This window comes from Microtus ochrogaster, chromosome 15 (genome assembly GCF_000317375.1).
Source record: "Microtus ochrogaster isolate Prairie Vole_2 chromosome 15, MicOch1.0, whole genome shotgun sequence".
NCBI classification, from domain to species: domain Eukaryota; kingdom Metazoa; phylum Chordata; class Mammalia; order Rodentia; family Cricetidae; genus Microtus; species Microtus ochrogaster.
Window position 1 is genome coordinate 1,078,990 of NC_022017.1, and position 19,008 is coordinate 1,097,997.

At 49.8% G+C, this 19,008-nt stretch overlaps 1 protein-coding gene across 1 annotated transcript; it reads left to right on the plus strand.

Moving 5' to 3' along the window:
• Nucleotides 1-5,760: 5,760 nt before the first annotated feature.
• Nucleotides 5,761-17,151, plus strand: Smug1 (single-strand-selective monofunctional uracil-DNA glycosylase 1). The gene is made up of 3 exons (XM_005353788.3): nucleotides 5,761-5,795; nucleotides 12,610-12,911; nucleotides 13,845-17,151. Exons 2-3 carry the CDS (start codon nucleotides 12,621-12,623, stop codon nucleotides 14,397-14,399), a joined length of 846 nt encoding a protein of 281 aa, XP_005353845.1. The 5' UTR covers nucleotides 5,761-5,795; nucleotides 12,610-12,620; the 3' UTR covers nucleotides 14,400-17,151.
• The last annotated feature ends 1,857 nt before the right edge of the window (nucleotides 17,152-19,008 follow it).

Genomic DNA, 19,008 nt, shown 5'->3' on the forward strand with positions numbered 1-19,008 from the left:
TTCTCGACGCTACCCTGCCCAAGAGATGTGACCTGAGGGCACAGGAGGAATTGGGTGGTGGGAGAAGCCGCTGAGAGGTTCATGTGGCCTGGGATTCGGGCCTGAAGTACTCCCGGACAGGTGAAGGAGTGTGTGCCCTGAATTCTGACATCACCTCCTCCTCTGACGGCTGGGGAGCCACAGGGTGCAGGTGGTAGACAGGGTTCCCTCCAGCGCTTTAGTTTTTTGTCTCCTAAATAACAACTCAGTAGGTAGCTGAGGAGGACCTTGAATGTTCTGTCTCTACTTCTCAAGTGCTGGATTGCAGGTATGTGCCACCACGACCACGCTGCAGGTAGAACCCAGGGCTCCCCTCTGGGCACTGTCACAGCCCTTGCAGATTCACTGAGCATATACTCGGCAAAATGCCTAGCTGCACCCTGAGAGAAGCAAGTGCCAGTGTTCAGAAACACACAGGTTGGCAGCACCATGAGCCCTAAACCGCCAACAGACACACTGAACTGTGAGTTCCAAATGTCACCGGCCTCATACAAGTAAAGACAGTGACCCCTTCCAATAGGGGAGAATTGGGATTTGGGACAAGGGGCAAATTCCAGGCCAGGGACAAGAGTGGTGTGGCACTGAGGATGAGTATGGCTCAAGCACTTCCGTGGTATCAGGCGTGGGACAGAATCGGCAGTGCTTTAATACAGAGGTGAGGTGCGGGGGCTGGAGGACACCAAATGGACTGGGCCGGCTGGGCAGAAAGGGGAAACCGGCTCAGGGAGGCTGCAGAATAAGGCAGGTGAAGTGTGGCCAGTGTGGCCTTCAAGCGTCGCGGGAGGACTCAAGTCTTACTTTGTGGCTGCTGACGCAGGGGCTGGGCAGAGGTGGGGGCGGGGAGCGGGGAGGGGTTGGTAGGAAAAAGCCTAGGTGGCAGGTTGGGTCTCACCTTCCTAAGGGCTTTGTGGCCTTAGTCCTGGTTGATCTTCCTCTTCCCAGTTGCTCAGCTCAGCTCAAGGGCAAGAGACATTCTCAGTCTGCAAAATTGAAATCTAACATCCATTTTTCTCTCTCCGAGACCTGGGGGTCAGTCCCCCCACCCCAAACACTGTCTGTCTGATGTCTGTGTGGTCTCCTCAGGGTAACTGCTCTGGACAACTCTAACACCACTCAGACAGATTACCCAACTTCCTATCCCTGACGTCTCCCACCACCGCAGATAGTCAAATTACTCAGCACCCTGTCCTCCTAGCCCGGGGCTCTGATGAAACCCGATTAGTGAGAAGACAGCCTCGGTGAGCTGAAGGCTCTCTGATAATTGCTTCCCAAGCAAGCAATACGCTGGAGTCTTACGCTGGAGTCCTGTGTTCCCGGGCATCCAGAGCCGGGAGCAGGGAACACCCGAGCTGCCACCTGCCTCCAGTTATGTGGGTTTCAACACAAAATGTTGATCTCTGTGGTCTTGGGTTTGAGGGTCAGAGTAAGGCCTTAGCAGATGGAGGCCCACGTTTCAACCTCCCCACCCCTTGGGGAAATGTACATACCCATTTCCCTGCAGGGTAGAGGAAGGCAGGCATGGAGAACAGAGGCAAGGGAATGGCTGGATATGGACTCATCTCCCTGCTTCCCCGGTTCTGGGAGGTGAGTAGGTGGGAATGGGGCCTGGGGGCCTACAAGCAGCTTCCTGTACTTCCTTCCCACTAGGAAGCTAGAGATGGTTAAATCCCTGCAGAACTGGAGTGTCCTGCTGCAGATGCCTTCAAAGGTTAATCCACCTTGAGGTTTCTGAGCCAGGACAGGCTGCTGGGGTTCAGGGGCCCTGACCCTCTTCTCTCGTCCCCACCCTCAGATCCCCTTCCCGGGTCCCCTTCCATGTACACAATAGGCCTGCCCTTCTCTTCCCTAAAGCAGGACATCTTGAGGGTTGGTGTTTGTTTGACATTTATTTATTAACGTGTGCTCATGTGCCATCACGCAGGTAGAACTCAAAAGACAGCTGTGGAAGTCAACCCTCTCCTTCCACCATGTGGATCCTGGGGACTTAATTTAGGACTTTAGATCATCAGCTTTGGTGGCAGGTATCTTTACCTTGCTGAGCCACTACGAACTACACTTTTTTTTTTTTTTTTTAAGATAGGGTCTGGCTTTATAGCCCAGTTGGTGCCATACATGTGATCCTCCTGCCTCAGTCTCCTGGATGCTAACATTATAGGTGCATGAAATCATACCCAGAAAAAAAAGCATCTCATGTACCTGTTAATTCTTCCTTATCCCCCACCCCCATGTGTGCATTGGCATGAAATCCAGGACTTTGTGCAAATCTGCTGTTCACCCCTGAGTTATCCCCAGCCCTCCTTTCTTCATCGTTACCGCAAGCCCTTCCCTACTCTGATCTTTCATCCAGTCTCCTCCAGACCTTTGCAGCCCCGGACTCCCAGTCATGAACCGAAGCGTGCAGGCTGTGATCTCTGGCAAACTCTCCAGGGATGAGCTGGTTAGGATTATGCCTTTGTGTCTGGCCAGGAGGTTGTGTGCTCAAGCCCAGCATCTGCCTGAAAGCCTGCCTGTTGCCATAGCGACAATGACTAATCTTCATGGTGCCCCTCTGGGCCAGGCCTTACAATACCTTGCCAGTTAATTTATCACAAAAGAGATAGATGTCAAGGAATGTCCCATTTTACAGTTGGGATAACCAAGGCACGGAGAGGTGAAGAAACCTGCCGAAGTCCTGTTAGTAAGTGGAGAGCATCACCATAGATTTAACCCTGACTCCGGACTATTAGCTTTCATATTAATGCTCATTCATATGTGACCTGACTGGGAGGGAAGGTGTCACAGCGTGGACACAAGTGCCAGAAAGTCCTTTAGAGTTCCCCAGGGAAGTGGCCAGGTGACACCTGGTACCCAGTGAGGCCAAAAAAGGAGGCCTGCATTGATCAGACAGGCCATCTTAGTTCTGTGCTGCCGAAGGCCCTCTACAGGGGATTTTCTGCTTGGCCGGAAGGTCTTAGGCAAAGCTAGCTCACCCAGCGGCCGATAGATGGAGCTCGTAGCCCAACACAGCCCTGCAGCCTGCTGAAACCCAAACGAAACAAGAAAGCTAGTTAACCCTTCCGAACCCAGGTGGGCCGAGTAGCTGCCTTTGGGCCTCAGAGGCCGCTCCACAGCCCAGCGCGCACCTGCTGGTTCTTCCTTGGCCAAAGTCAGGATCTGCGGTCGTCCCTACCTCACAAGGCCATCAAGCACTATCAGCCTGTCCCTTGAAGGCTTCTGGAGGGCAAGGCACCTAGGGAAGGGCTATGCTCGTCTTTCTCCTCTGGATCTCTTTCTAATGTCTTTAGCAGAGATCTGAGCCCACAGTTTCTGAAAGAGAGAAGGTGTGCGGGAGGGGATGTGGGGGGGTGTAATGGTAAAATAAAAAAAATGCTGCGGATCCCCCACAGTGACAGGCAGCAGAAATGCTGCAGGTCCCCAAGCGGTGACTGGTCCAGGGCAGGGAGACAGAGACATGGACAGGCACGCCATGCAGAGTGAGGCTGGATATTTAAGTGGGTTATGGAGGGGAAGGGAAAAGGGGAGAAGAGGAAAGAGAGACAGAGGGGAGAAGTGGGGAGAGGCAGAAGCTGCCTCTTGGAGAGGGAGATGGAAAAGAGAGGGAGCTCAGGCTGGAAGCTGAAGATCAGCCTGGCTCTGCAGATGGGGAGGGAGTGACTGGGTGAGGCGGAGAGGGTCAGCCTTAGCAGTTCATCTGCACCTCTGTTTCTCTTTCCCTAGGGACTCAGAGCTTCCAGGAGTCCATGGACTAACAGGGACAGAGGAGTTAGTTCTATGGAAGTTGACATTAGGTGGTGACTGTCTTTTTTATTTTTATTTTTGTCTTTATTTTTGATAAAAGGTCTCACTATGTACTTTGGTGTAATGACATTTCATTTGTATTTTAATAAATAAAGCTTGCCTGAAATTCAAAGAGAGTAAAACAGCTGCACTGATCAGCCTTACAGACCAGGTAGTTGGTGACACATACCTTTAATCCCAGTAGTCGCACTAGTTTGCCATAGAAACCGGGTGGTAGTGGTGCACTCCTTTAAGCCCAGCACTAGAGAGGATTATAAATCAGGAGGAGACAGCTCTCAGACACAGTCTCATTGTAAGATTCCTGGAGGCAGGATCGCCATTTCAGACTGAGGTAGGGGTAAGAGCTAGTGACTGGATGTTTTGTTTTTCTGACCTTCAGGTTGAACCCCAATATCTATCTCTGGTTCTTATTAACTGTGCTACACTCCTGGCTGGCCAGGAACTCAGAGCGATGCTGGCATTAAAGGCAAGAGCCATCACAGCAGGCAGGTGGGGACATTTTGGACATTTTGTAGGATCTCTGTTTTCCAGCTACTCACTTTTGTCATTGTTGTTTTTTTCTGAGGCCAATTTGGGGTTCTGAGGGACTGTAAAGACCAACAAATGGACTAGGGTGTGGGGTGGTGGCCCAGAACAGAGTCAGGCAGATGGGGTCTACAAACCAGGCCAGCGTGGACCCTGTTTCAAAACAACACTGTTCCCTGAAACAGGGACAAAACCCAACTGGAAGAGCTGACAAGACAAACAGTGTTGGGGAGAGGGCTTCCTGAGGAGGGTGGGGGCTGTAATTGGTTCCATCCATCCTTCCACCAACCCCTTTCCCTTCCTTTTTGGGCAAGATTTCACTTAGCTCAGGCTAGCCTCAGATATTTAGCAGAGGATAACTTTGAACTTCTGACACTTCTGTCTCCCTCATATGGAAACGGCCAAGGGTGAGGCAGTAGGAAGACGCTCAGGTGCGTGGGTCACCCTTGGGGATGGATCAGTGGTAGCATCAGGAGCTCGCTGGGACTGCCCACTGGGATGCCCTGGTGGCCCCATGTCTCTGGGCTGGCCAGGTGGGCTGAGTCAGCAGGAGTCGCCTTGGGTGGGCACACTTTGGAAGCACATAGAAGGGTTCTCTTTCCAGGGTCTCACTGGCTTTCAACACATGTCTTTCTGTTTCAGTCACTCAAGTGGTTGGATTACAGGTATGAGCCACCACACCAGCCATACTAGCTTCCAATTCTGCCTCTTTGAAAACTGGGCATCCATCTTTCCACCATCATGGAAACTGGTCTGAGGACCTTGGTTTGCTGATCTTTCCATTCTCTGAGGCTTCTGTCAGAAGTTTCTTTGTAGAACCAGGTCAGGCTCAGCCAGAACTACGAGGGCTTTCCTGGCTCTCCAGCGTACAGACTGCAGGTTCCATATGCCTGCGAGCAAAGTTCCACAATGCATCTCCTCACAGAGACAGAAGAATGCTTTTGGTGCTGCTTCTATGGAGAACTCCAATCCAGGATACAGGCTGGCAGCTGTTAAGGGAGCCAGGTCAAAATGGTGAAGTTGTGGGTTTGGACACTAATGGTAATGGGGATGTGAGAGAAATGCCTCCTTGGATGTTATGCACACAGTAATGGCCCATGGAAGGCTGCGGAGGTGAGGTGTCATAACTTGGGGCATCAGGGGGCGCTGGGAAGGGTCTCTGGTGGGTGAGGGATTAGGCTGGAGAGTCCAGATTGTTGTGAATGAAGTGACCTTTAACTTCCAAGACATCTTGGATTTAAATCGCACTATTAAACTACAATCCCCAGCGACCTGTGGAAAACTCATCGAGTTTTCCGGTGATTTGGGCATTTCCGGCGGAAGCGGACGCTACTAGCCATTCTTCTAATTTAAATGCTGTTGACTACGACTTCCAGTGTCCTTTGCGCCGGGACGAAGACGGGAAGCGGAAGCTGCATGGGGAGCTGCGGCAGGTAAGGAAGTAGGGGGCTGGATCTCAGCGCAGGGCGGAGGGGCTCGCGGGCTCGGGAGGGTTGGTTGAGCTACGGCGCCGAGGTCTAAGGGGACCCCAATGAGCCCTGCTGCGCTGTTAATTTTGGTTTAAATCCCGTGGATTCCTGGAGAGCCTATAAGGAGCAGGGGCTAACTAGTGGCTTGGGTTCTTGTTTTTATTTTAGGTTTATTTATTTATATAACTTATACATTTGGGTGTTCTGTTTGCATGTACATCTGCACATGAAAGAGGGCATTGGATCCTATAGGACTCGGTTAAACTGTTGTGAGCCGCTTTGTGGGTGCTGGGAATTGAACTCAAGGCCTTTGGAAGAGCTACCAGTGTTCTTAACAGCTGAGCCATCTCTCTAGCCCACTGTGGCTTGGATTCTATTAAACTTCTTGGAGTTAATATCAGATAAACCGGATCTGAGTATGAAGTTTATCCTTGACCACATATATCTCAGGGTCGCCAGCTGCTTTTAAATGTAATTTGAAATGGCTGACACGTCCTGAGCATCTGGGTTTTGACTTTTTGAGAAAAAAAATTACATGTAGTTCAAACTGTCCACACCCTTGCTACAGGAGGATACTCCCGATCTGATCTTTCTGTCTCTACTTCCTGAGTGCTGAACCTATAGGGATGTAGCTTCAAACCTTGCTTATGCTGGGGGATTGAACCCCAAGGCTTCGTGTATGCTAGGTGAGCCCTCCACTGACTTGCAGCATCAGCCCATTGAGCGGATGGTGACTTTGGGTGGGACTGCTGGGCTTCCTGTTAGCGCTCCAGGAGTGTTTTGTCTGGGATAGGAAAGCTCAGGTTATACTGTGTGTCAGCTTGCTTGTCCATCTTTTTAGTTCATGGTTTACCCACAGCCTGTCTTACTTGAAATTTATTCAATTTGGATTTCTTCTTCCAGCAAGAGACTGACACGTAGGAACTCATACATATCTAAAAGACAAACAGGTTAACAGCTGGTGGTAGGAGATGGAATATGAAGAGCCTAAATGACTTGTACAAGAGAACCTTCTGAGATGGCTCAGCTGGTAGGGCGCTTGCCGTCACACCTGATGACCTGAGTTCAATCCTCAGACCCTTGACTGTAGAAGTAAACCAGCTCTCCAAAGTTGTCTCTGACCACACGTGTGCTGTGGATGCCTGCTCTGCCCAATAAATAATAAATAAATAAACAAATAAATAAAGTTAAGGGAGAGAACAGCCAGGGGTAGAATTCAAGTTAGGTGACTTAGGCTGTGATAGGACCGGGCTTTGAAAACTGAACAGTGAGAATGAGGTCTTGTCACTTTGTGTGTGCCCATCCGTGCTGTCTTCAGCACCTGAGTGCTGCTTTTTCTAGTACTGGTTCTGCATAGGGAAGTGCAAAGCAAGGTCCCCGAAAGCACAGTTCACATCACCATTTTCAGCTTTCCAGAATATCCTGGATGCCTGTCTGCACAACTCAGTTCCAGACTTCAGGCCTGGTTGATGGTGACGCAAGCAGGTTCCCAGCACTTAGGAGCTGGAGGCAGGAAGACTGTCACAGTGTGAGGTTAGTCTGGTCTCCATCTTGAGTTTCAAGACAGCCAAGCCGTTTCCCAAAACTTATAACGTAAAATTAAAGTACAGCCGGGTGGTGGTGCTCGCCTTTAATCCAGCACTCAGGAAGCAGGGGCAGGTGGGTCTCTGTGAGTTCGAGGCCAGCCTGGTCTAAGAGAGCGAGTTTCAGAACAGCCAGGATAGTTTACACAGAGAAACCCTGTCTTGATAAAACAAACAAAAAATGAAGAAGAAGAGAGTTGGCTCAAGGTGCAGCTTAGGGATCAAGTACCTGCCTACCCTGTTCATAGGCCGGGCTCGTTCTCCCACACTGGGTTTGTGGGGTGGTGAGAGGAGCCCATCGGGAACAGCTCATTGGGGATGGGGCAGCTCAGTGGTAAAGTGCTTGCTTGGCCCCAGGGCTCCACTCTAACATGGGAGAGGCAAAAATGCATTATTGGAAGGTAGCTTTAAACAAGATCAACAAAGTGGAAGTGGGTAGAGCCAGGCAGGGGCTACTGAATACCTGAGATCCAGGACCTTTTAGGTGCAGCAAGGAATTGAATAGAGCCAGGCTCCTGGTCTCCCTTCCTCTGGCTGGGGAGGCCAATGACTCTCAACCTTCACCAGGGCATTGTGAATTGCTTTGTTCAAGATACATATATCTTGGCTTCACAGCCAACTTCCTGTGTGTGGTATGCCAGGCAGTTCATTGCTGTGATAGATACCTGGGAAGAACAGCACCAGAGAGAAAAGGTAGATTTTGGCTCACAATGCAGAGGCTCCATTCTCTGGCTGTTTGGCCTCTCTCTCATGGCTCCAGGTCTGTGCTGAGGTGGGCATCATGGGGGAAAGGTAGGTGTAGGGCAAATCTGCTCATTTTATGTCAGCCAGGAAGCAGGGGGGGGCAGGAGGGAGGGAGAGAGACAGGACAGACCCTCCGGAGACAACCCCCCCCCCAGGTCCTGCTTCCTTCATTAGATTAGCTTCCTTGTTTACTCAGCTGTCTCAATAGTGCCATTGGCTGGGGACCAAACCTTCATCATTTTATAATCCTAGCTTGTAGGGTGGGGCCGCGCTCTGAGAATGTCTCTGTGCGCTGAAGGAGATGGTTTGAGCTGCATCTTGAAGGATGAGTTTGAACTGGATGTGGGTCACCTTCTTGACTGCTGGCTGATGTCCTGGCTAACTCAGTCATAATTGGTTGGGTTTCTGAAAATGGCCTGTAGCAGTTTTGGGAGTTGGGGTGGGAGAAGCATTTTGAAAGTGAGTGAAATGTCTAGGTACAAGCACTGGTTGTACGTAGAAGTGAGGACAGGGTTCTGGTTTAGAAGGCTGCTGCATTTCTTTCTCTCTTCCCATTCAAATACAACTTTATGAAGTGGGTATTATTATCCTTAACGTTCAGATGTGAAAACCAGAGGTTCTGGCAGTGGCTGCATAGCTTCGAAGAGTCTGTTCAGAGTCTGATAATCATCCTGTTCACCTCTGAGGATTCTTGAGTGTGGGAAAGAAGCTGGGCTGGGGTTAGGGACTTGTAGAATTAGTGGGGTGGCTGATCAAACCGTCTAAGGCAAGATGGTGTGGGTGGTTAAGAGCGTGGCTTTGCGTCAGATAGTGTGGGTTCAAATCCCAACTTCATTACCTGGTAACTGTGACCCTCGGCAACCTTCTGGATCTTGTTAAGCCTCAGTCTCCTGGCTTGCAACGTGGGAGCAATATTACCCAGCTCATGGGGTTGTTATGAAGATCAATGGGGCGTACCTGGTGGAGAGCAATTGCTCACCACCTGGAAGCTGCTGTAATTAGCCCTCCCAAGTCTCTGGGCTGTGACCATGCACCTGCATCTCATTCGTCAGTGCAACATTTCCAGGACATGCTCATCCTGGACGGACTGGCTCGTTACAGATGTCATTGGAGAGAAAGGATGCCAGGAGATGTGTCCTGACAGTGTAGCTGGGCCTGGTTCAGGCTCTAATCCCAGCGCCTAAGAAATGGAGGTGAGCCAGCGAAACGGCTCAGGAGGTAAAGGTGCCTGTCACCAAGCCTCTGAGTTCAGTCCCTGGGATCCACATGGTGGACAATGACAACAGGCGTCTGTGAATTGTCTTCCATAGATGTGTTACAACTCATGTATTCTAAACACATGCATAAAAATAGATAGAGTTTTATATGTTTGCCAGAACCAGGCAGTGGTGGTGCATGTCTTTAATCCCAGTACTCGGAGGCAGAGGCAGGCGGATCTCTGTGATTTTGAGGCCAACCTGATCTACAGAGTGAATTCCAGGACAATCAGGACTACACAGAGAAACCCTGTCTCTAAAAAATAAGACTAAAGCCCCAAACAAACAAACAACAACAACAACAAAAAAGAAGTGGAGGCAGGAGGATCAGGAGTTTATGACCTTTATCAGCTACATAGCAAGTTTGAGACTAATCTGGGTTACGTGTGACCCTATCTCAATAAATAATAAGGAAAAGGCCAGAGATTTGACCTTGTGGTTAAGAGCACATACTGCTTTTGCAGAGAACCAGTCTAGTGCCCAGTACCCACCTAAGCGCACAGCTTCCAGCTCCAGTTTCTCTCTCTCTCTCTCTCTCTCTCTCTCTCTCTCTCTCTCTCTCTCTCTCTCTCACACACACACACACACACACACACACACGAAGATAAATTTTTTTCTTCTCTGGGGGTTGGTGGTTGATTTTTTTCTTTTTCCCGAGACAGTTTCTCTGTGTAGCTTTGACTGTCCTGGAACTCACTCTGTAGACCAGGCTGACCTCAGACTCAGAGATCCGCTTGTCTCTGCCTCCTGAGTGTTGGGATTAAAGGCATGTGGTTGGCGCTCTCTCTCTCTCTCTCTCTCTCTCTCTCTCTCTCTCTCTCTCTCTCTCCCTCCCTCCTTCCCCCTTCTCCCCCCTTTAGACAGTCTACATAGCACTAGCTATGTAGACAAGGCTGGCCTCAAACTCACAGAGATGTGCTAGGATTGTAGGCATTAACACCACGCTTGGAACAAAAAAAAATTTTTTTAAAGAAAAGAAATGTACCTAACCCCCCAAAAAGAGAAAAGAAATCTATTAAGTAGCTGTGCCTGTTTTTTTGTGGGCTGAGTTCCTTATTCTTATTCCAGAGGCTGAGGCAACAGGATCACAAGTTCAGGGCCAACCTAGACTACAGCTTGAGTAACTTAGTGAGATGTATCACTCACCATCTAAATGAAAAAGGGTTTAGGACTGTAGATTAGTGGTAAAGCGCTTGCCTAGCATGGCGAGAACTCAGGTTTAACCCTCAGGAGAGAGGCAGAAAGGAGAAATGGAGAAAGAAACATGCTGTGTGTTCCGCATGGCCCGAGAGCCGGTGGCTCAGGCCTCATCTGATGAAAGGTTTGGGATGGGGTGCTATTATGACATTACCAACTTGACTTCAACATCACATTGAAGATGAATCTCTGGACAGTCTGAAGGGGTTTCTAACTGAGGTGAGAGGCCCTAACCTTAGAGTGTGGTACCATTCCATGGGGCCGTGGGCTGTCCTATCCTTTCTGTTGTTGGGATAAAACACCATTACCAAAAGCAAGTAGGGGAGGAAAGTGTTTGTTTTAACTTGGTGTTTCACATTATCCAAGGTCAGGACAGGAACTCAGTATAGGAACCTAGTGGCAGGAACTGAAGCAGGAATCATGGAGGGGTCATCCTTACTGGGTTGTTCCTATGGCTTGCTTGCTTCCTTTTTTTTTTTTTTTTTTTTTTTTTTTTTTTTTTGGTTTTTCGAGACAGGGTTTCTCTGTGGCTTTGGAGCCTGTCCTGGAACTAGCTCTGTAGACCAGGCTGGTCTCGAACTCACAGAGATCCGCCTGCCTCTGCCTCCCGAGTGCTGGGATTAAAGGCGTGCGCCACCATTGCCCAGCTCCTTTTTTTTTTTTTAAGATTTATTTATTTATTATGTGTACAACATTCTTTCCATGTATGCCTGCATGCCAGAAGAGGGTACCAGATCTCATAGATGTCTGTGAGCCACCATGTGGTTGCTGGGAATTGAACTCAGGACCTCTGGAAGAGCAGTCAGTGCTCTTAACCTCTGAGCCATCTCTCCAGCCCTCTTTCTTTCTTTTATATGTACACCATACCATAGATACATGTTCAGGATTTCTTTTTTTTAAGATGAATTTTTTTTATTATTTTTATTTTGTGTACATTGGTGTTTTGCCTGCATGTGTGAGAGTGTTAGATCCTGGAGTTTCAGCCAGTCGTGAGCTCCCATGTGGTTGCTGGGAATTGAACTTGGGTCTCTAGAAGAGCAGTCAGTGCTCTTAAGTGCTGAGCCATCTCTCCAGCCCATTCATCTGTTCTCTCTCTCTCTCTCTCTCTCTCTCTCTCTCTCTCTCTCTCTTTCTCTCTCTTTCTCTCTCTTTCTCCATTGTTTTTCGAAACAGGGTTTCACTGTAGTTTTGGAACCTGTCCTGGAACTAGCTCTTGTAGACCAGGCTGGCCTCGAACTCACATCCACCTACCTCTGCCTCCTGGAGTGCTGGGATTAAAAGCACACGTCACCACTACCCGACTCAGTCTGCTTTCTTATAGCTCTTGGGATCAACAGCCCCGAGGTGGCACTGCCTGTAGTGAGCTGAGCCCTCCCACATCAGTCATTGATCAAGAAAATGCAGCACAGGCTTGCCCACAGGTCGGTCTGGCGGGGCATTTTCTCAAACTGAGGATCCATCTTCAGCATGACTTTAACTTGTATCAAGCTGACATAAAAACAAACTAGCACAGCATAAAAAGGAGAGTTCTAGTCAGGTGTGGTAATAGACACCTTTAGTCACAGGTAGAATCAGGAGGAACTCTTGAGTTCAAGGCCAGCCTGGCCAGTGCATCGAGAGATGGGGGGAGGGGGAGAGGGAGAGATCTAGTTGGATATAGGCATTCATCACTTTCTGAGTTTTGACTATGACTGCAGTGTGATCAACCACTTTATGCTCCTTCAGCCATGATGGACTGTACTTTCTGAGAGCTGAGATGAACCCTCCCTTCCTTCAGTGGCTGTTGTAGCTACTTTGTTGCAGTGAGACAAGTAGCTAATGTAGGATGCTTGAAGTATCAGAAAAAGGAGGACTCTGGAAGTGGGAACCTGAGTGAGCTTGTAGTAACTGACAGAGCTTCCGAGACAGTGAGAACCGCTAGCTAGTACAGATCCCAATGAGAATCCCAGATTCCCTCAGGGGTGAGCCTGAAGGAAACTCTGTCCATTTCTTTTCCAGGTAACAGTGGCATGGCTGTGTCCCCTACTTTCCTGCCTGGGCCTACCCATGAACCTGCAGGTGCTCTGATGGAGCCTCTGCCTTGCGCTCCAAGCTTGGCTGAGGGCTTCTTGGAGGAGGAGCTTCAGCTCAATGCCGAGCTTCACCAGCTGCAGTTTCCAGAGCCCGTGGGTGTCATTTATAACCCAGTGGATTATGCTTGGGAGCCGCACCGCAACTACGTGACCCGCTACTGCCAAGGTCCCAAGGAAGTGCTCTTCCTGGGCATGAACCCAGGGCCGTTTGGCATGGCCCAGACTGGGGTAAAGGCCTGGCTTCCTCTGGTGGGCGGTTCAGAGGTGGAGGTTTGCCTGGGCCTGTTGTAGAGGAAGAACCTAGAATTGGCTGGGAGGTGGGTGGGCCACCCACTCCCTCTCCTGCAGAGCATATATCGGCTCCTGTGGTCTCAAGCACTCCCCTTGCTTCTCTGTTCATAGTTAACCAAGCACATTAATGGCAGTCCCGTTTCCTCTGTGAGCACTCCACTAATTGCCTCTGAGAATCTTCCCTTCCGCCATCCTGCCCTGTACCTTACCTTGCCGGATCTCCCTTGTCCCTAGAGTGGTTGGAGTCAGGAGAGAGGCTAGGGCTGCTGGATCCTCCCAGAACACTGACTGTGGGCAGGATGGGGGGATAGGAACTGTTGGCCATCCTGGTGGCAGCCCCTGGGTCTCCGAAAAGTTCCTAACAGCGTCAGGCACAGGCCAGCCTGCTTTTCCTTAGGGATCTGGGTGAGTGACTGTTTCAGTAGGCTGCATTACAGGTGGAGGAGGTAAAGAAGCCCCAGGGCAGAAGGCTCAATCGCTTTTATTGACCCCAGCCAAGTGATGATCGATGGGAATGACAGCCTGGGGCCTGGGCTGGGAGGGCACCCAGAGATCAGTGCTCAGCCTGGCTTGTCTCCTTTCACCCTGGCCAGCTTTCTGTTTCAGGAGATCTGTCTTCACCAGTATTCGAATCATGCCTCCTGTCTGGCAAATGTCCCAGTGTTCTGCCTGTATGTGGTCCTAGTGCCAGGAGAAAGTAGAGGCACATGGGTTTTGCTGGTCACAGTTCACAGTGGGAAAACTGGAGGAAACATGGACGGGGCAAACCACAGGGCTGGGAGTCCCTCACAGACTCGATGGTGAAGGTGGATGACAGCCTGACCATCTCCAGCTGGAATCACCTTGTGTCTCTCTCTCCTTCCCCCACAGGTACCTTTTGGGGAAGTGAATGTGGTCCGGGACTGGTTGGGCATTGGGGGCTCTGTGCTGACCCCTCCCCAAGAGCACCCTAAGCGACCAGTGTTGGGACTGGAGTGCACACAGTCAGAGGTGAGCGGAGCCCGATTCTGGGGCCTTTTCCGGGCCCTCTGTGGACAGCCCCAAGTCTTCTTCCGGCATTGCTTTGTCCACAATCTGTGTCCTCTGCTCTTCTTGGCTCCCAGTGGACGAAACCTCACCCCTGCTGATCTGCCGGCCAAGCAGCGGGAGCAGCTACTGGCGATCTGCGAAGCAGCCCTGCGCAGGCAGGTGCAGCGGCTAGGGGTGCGGCTGGTAGTGGGAGTGGGGCGGCTGGCAGAACAGCGGGCGCGAAGAGCTCTAGCTGGACTGGCTCCAGAGGTACAGGTGGAGGGGCTCCTGCATCCCTCTCCGCGAAGCCCACAGGCCAACAAGGGCTGGGAGGCGGCAGCCAGGGAAAGACTCCAAGAGTTGGGCCTCCTACCTCTGCTAACGAGTGAGTGTTCAGCCAGGCCTAGCACACCTTAGAGATCACCTTGCACGCAGGCTTTGCCGGGCTCCCTGTTGGAGGAAACGTGTTCAGCACTCTGGGCTTTTGTCTAATGCTAGGCAGACCCTGAGCGCAGGGTGGGCAGCTCTCCTCCCTTGAGCCTCACCCTTTCGTCTCCAGTGGCTTGTTCTGTTCAGTGTCCACAGAGGGGGGCCTCTGCACTCGCCGGCCACATCAGTGTCCACAGAGGGGGGCCTCTGCACTCGCGGGCCACATCAGTGTCCACAGAGGGGGGCCTCTGCACTCGCCGGCCACATCAGTGTCCACAGAGCGGGGGCCTCTGCACTTGCTGGCCACACCATTTCCATGGGGACCTCTGTGTGCAGAGGGTCCTTGATAGGGATGTCTGGGGTCATATTTGAACTTTTGGAGGAAAGATAATTTTAATCTTTCCTGTTTTGTTTTTATTGGCATTGTTTTTGGCACTGCCTCATACACACTAGGAAAGCTCATACTGATCTACCTCAGACTTTTTGACACTAATTGTACGTATTAGTGGGGTTCAGTGTGACGTTTCCACACATGCATTAAGTGTGATCAATTGAGTCTGACCTCTCCACAGCTCCCCCTCCCCAACAGAGGGCAATCTTTGATCCCTACTCATCCTTACAGAACACTTGCCTCTAGCCAGCTTCTCTCCTCTCCTCCCAGGGACCAGGACAGACATCACATTGAGAGTGAGCTTCTGAGCCAGGTGTCCTGGCATACCCTTGTAATCCCAGCACTCAGAGACAGGAGGGTCAGGTTAGGCTCTGTCTCAGAAACAAACAATAAAAAGTGAATTTCCTCAGGGAGACCGAGGTTGGATCCGAGGGACACATATATGTGGCAGACTAGGAAAGATCTAGATCTTCATTCCCCTTTCCCCATGAAGCCTGTGAACTTTTTTTTTTTTAACCTCTGTCAGTTGGGCAGTGGTGGCACACACCTTTAAACCCAGCACTTGGAAGGCAGAGGCAGGCGGATCTCAGTTCAAGGCCAGCCTGGTCTACACAGTGAGTTTCAGGACAGCCAGAGCTACACAGAGCTACTACTGTCTTAAAAAATTAAAACTCCTGTTTTATTTTTGTTAATTGTTGTTTGTTTTTAAAATTTGAAGCAAGGTCTCATTGTGTTGGCCTGTAACTCATTGTGTAGACAAGATCCAGCCTTAACTGCGTAAGAAATCTTCCACCTCTGCCCTGAGTGCTGTATTTAAAAGGATAGGCCACCATATCCTGTTCCCTTCTGAATTTTGAGACACGGTCTCACTGTGTAGTAGTGGCTGTCCTGGCACTTTCTCTAAAGACCGACCTGGCAGTAAACTTGTGGTGATCTTCTGCCTAAATGCTGGGATTATAGGCATATACCACCCTGCCTGACCTGCTTATGAACAACTTTTCTAAGTCTCAAGATTCTCTGTAAAATGGGGTTTCTGCCTCCTGCCCCTGGTGTGAGGTGTGAGGACTGGGGGAACACTGTAGAGGGCTTTCCGAAGGGCAGACTGTGGTGCCCACCACACACTCTTCTTGCTTGGCTCTCTCTGAGCTGGGGTACCATTGCACTATGAGGGCATTCCCTGTCCGCCCTGAAGACCTTTCCTTACTGGGGAAGCCAATGTTAGGAAAATTTCAACCTGTGATTTTCAGATTAAAGACCCCTAAGCCTTCTCACGTTGGTTCTCTTTCCCCTCTGCGCTTCACTGGCGGGAGAATGTTGGTTTTAGGACATTCCCTCCCTCCTCCTCTATTCACTTTTGGCAGAAACTTCTCAGGTAGCTTGGGGAGGGGTATGTGAGACTTCTAGCCAACCTAGCCAATCTGCAGGGGTTTGATAGGGGGCCTGTCCAGTAGTTCATCAGGTATTTGGGGCACTGTTGGGGTTGATGGGGAGGCTGATGTCTCCTCTGTCTCTTAAGTGGTTGGTTGGGTGATGTGTGGTAAGGGCTAGGGAGTAAGCTACAGTGGGAACGTGGGACCACCTTAATGAGGGGCATGTGGTCTCCTTATTTCCTGGGACTCAAGTCATCTCCAGCGTTCTAAAAATTATTAAGATTTTAATCAGCTGTCTCAGTTCCTGAGAGGGAACTTTGAGGTTTCCTCAACAATAGAAATGTCAAGGGGCGGGAGAGATAGCTCAGAGGTTCTTCCAGAGGTCCTGAGTTCAATTCCCAGCAACTACATGGTAGCTCACAACCATCTGTAATGAGATCTGGTGCCCTCTTCTGGCCTGCAGGCATAATGCAGGCAGAACACTGTATACATAAATAATAATAAAATAAAAAAATTTAAAAAACCAATAGAAATGTCAGTATTGTTCATGTCGGAACCTCAGAGCACAGGAGGATTTGTTGAACTTTGCTGCGGGATAGAGACCAGCCCCCTAGAAAGACCAGCTTTATGTTTTGAAGGTTGGAACTTTGAAGGGTGATCTCAGCCTGAATGTCAGGGTGGGACAAGGCTAGAGATTGAGTTCAGCTGAGTGGCCCATGATCTCGACCAATTATCCCTATATAGTGACCCTGACCAGAACTTTGTACACTGGTTGTTTGCCAAGCTTGTTGGTTGGTGAACACACATATGTCTGTTTCTTTTTGGGTAGTTGGTGCTGGCTTGTATATTTAGTTATGTTTTCTGTGTGTCTTTCGGGGGTTCAGGGGACTGAACCCAGAGTTTTTTGAATGTACAGTGTTCACTGCTCTATCACTGAGCTATATCCCTAGCCCTTGATTTGTATTTGTAATAAAATATAATAAATACAGTGTTTTTATTTCCTGAGTTTTGTTTTGCAATTTACTAAAGCTGAAGGGTTTCCAGGAAGACTTGTGTCTATAGCTAGTTGGCAGAAGTATGGACAGCAGTCACGTTGGGGGGAACCTCCCTAAGCTGGTGACTCTGCAGACTCCAGATCATCGTCAGAGCATCTCGTCATCACATGAGTGGTCTCCTGTCTCTGTAGCTCCTGCTACGGGTGGACGATTGTGGTGGCATCATGAAAGATGCAGAGGGGAAGCCGCTGCACGCTGGCGTGTTTGGCTGAGGTGGGGAGGAGACGCTCTGGTGGTCTTGAAGACTGGAAGAGTCAGAGCTCTTCAAGGGATCAAGGAAGGGGCGTCAGGTGAGAGAAAGTGAGGACAGTCAGATGCACGGAACATGTGCAGAAACACCTGATAGAAGCCCAGTCAGGCAAACATTTTGCTCACATTCGAGAACTCCCAACCCATAGATACTTGCACAGTTTATTCATGTTTGGTGTGTGGCAGAAGAATCCTTGCCTAATGGCAGCTGGTAAACCAAGAGGTAGCCACTGGAGTCCCAGTATCCCCTCTAAGGACATGGCCAGTGACCTCACTTCCTCCCATTGGGCTCCACCTCTTTAGGCTCTGCCTACTCCCTGTGGGACAGTAGGCTGGTGGCCAAGTCTAAGAAGCATGGTTTCTGGGGAACATTGAAGATCCAAACTTCAGCAAAGGAAGTGAAGGCGATGCTGTCGTAGGGATGTTGCAGGGAGAGAGGGCCCACTTGTTCAGCCCTGCCACCGGGCTAGCTTAGCTCCCAAAATCACCACACACAAAACTATTCATTAAAACACTGCTTGGCCCATTAACTTTAGTTTCTTATTGGCTAATTCTTACATCTTAATTTAACCCATTTCTATTAATCTGTGAAACACCATGTGACTGTGGCTTACTGGCAAGATTCTAGCTAGCGTCTGTCTCAGTCAGAGGATAGATACATGGCCTCTCTCACTCTGCCCTTCTTCCCAGCATTCAGTTCTGTCTTCTCCGCCTACCTAAGTTCTGCCCTATCAGGCCCAAAGCAGTTTCTTTATTCACTAACCGATAAAAGCAACACATGAACAGAAGAACCTCCTACACCAGCAGTGAGGTATGAGAGATGAAGGGATTAAGATGTAGTGAGGATATGCAGGCCTAGGGGAAGCCTGGCCTGGCATACTTGGTGAGGAGAGACTAGTATGGTGCCTGAAAGGTCTTCCTACGCAGGGTCACTACATGCTCTGACTTGTCAGGGTTAGGGTAGGGTCCCAAGCCTGCTGAGGTTGCCATAACAAAAACAACACGGTCTGGATGGCTTAAACAAAGGTTTATTTTCTCATCGTTGTGGTCACGGTGTTAGCAGCTCAGGCTCCACTGAGGCCTTTCTTCATGAGGCAGCTGATGTATCCTTCCATAGCCTTTCTGCCATGTGTGGCTCCGTTGCCCTCTTCCTGGAAGGAGAGCCATCATTGGATTATTGCTTTACCCCCAGGACTTCATTTAACCTTTCTTTAATGCTTCTTCATTTATTTAAAGGATTTATCTCCAAATATTAGGGCTTTAGCATATGGATTTGTGGGGCATAATTCAGTTCATAGCAGCAACATCATTTTATCTCTCACCAAGGTTAACTGCAAGTATGTGGGAGTGTCATATATCAATCTGTTGATTTCATTGGTTAAGTAATAAACAAACTGCTTGGGCTCATAGCTTAGAACATAGGTGGGTGGAGTAAACAGAACAGAATGCTGGGAGGAAGAGGAAGTGAGCTCAGACTCGACAGCTCTACTCTCGGGGGCAGACGGCTCAGAGAGACAGGATGCTCCACTCCT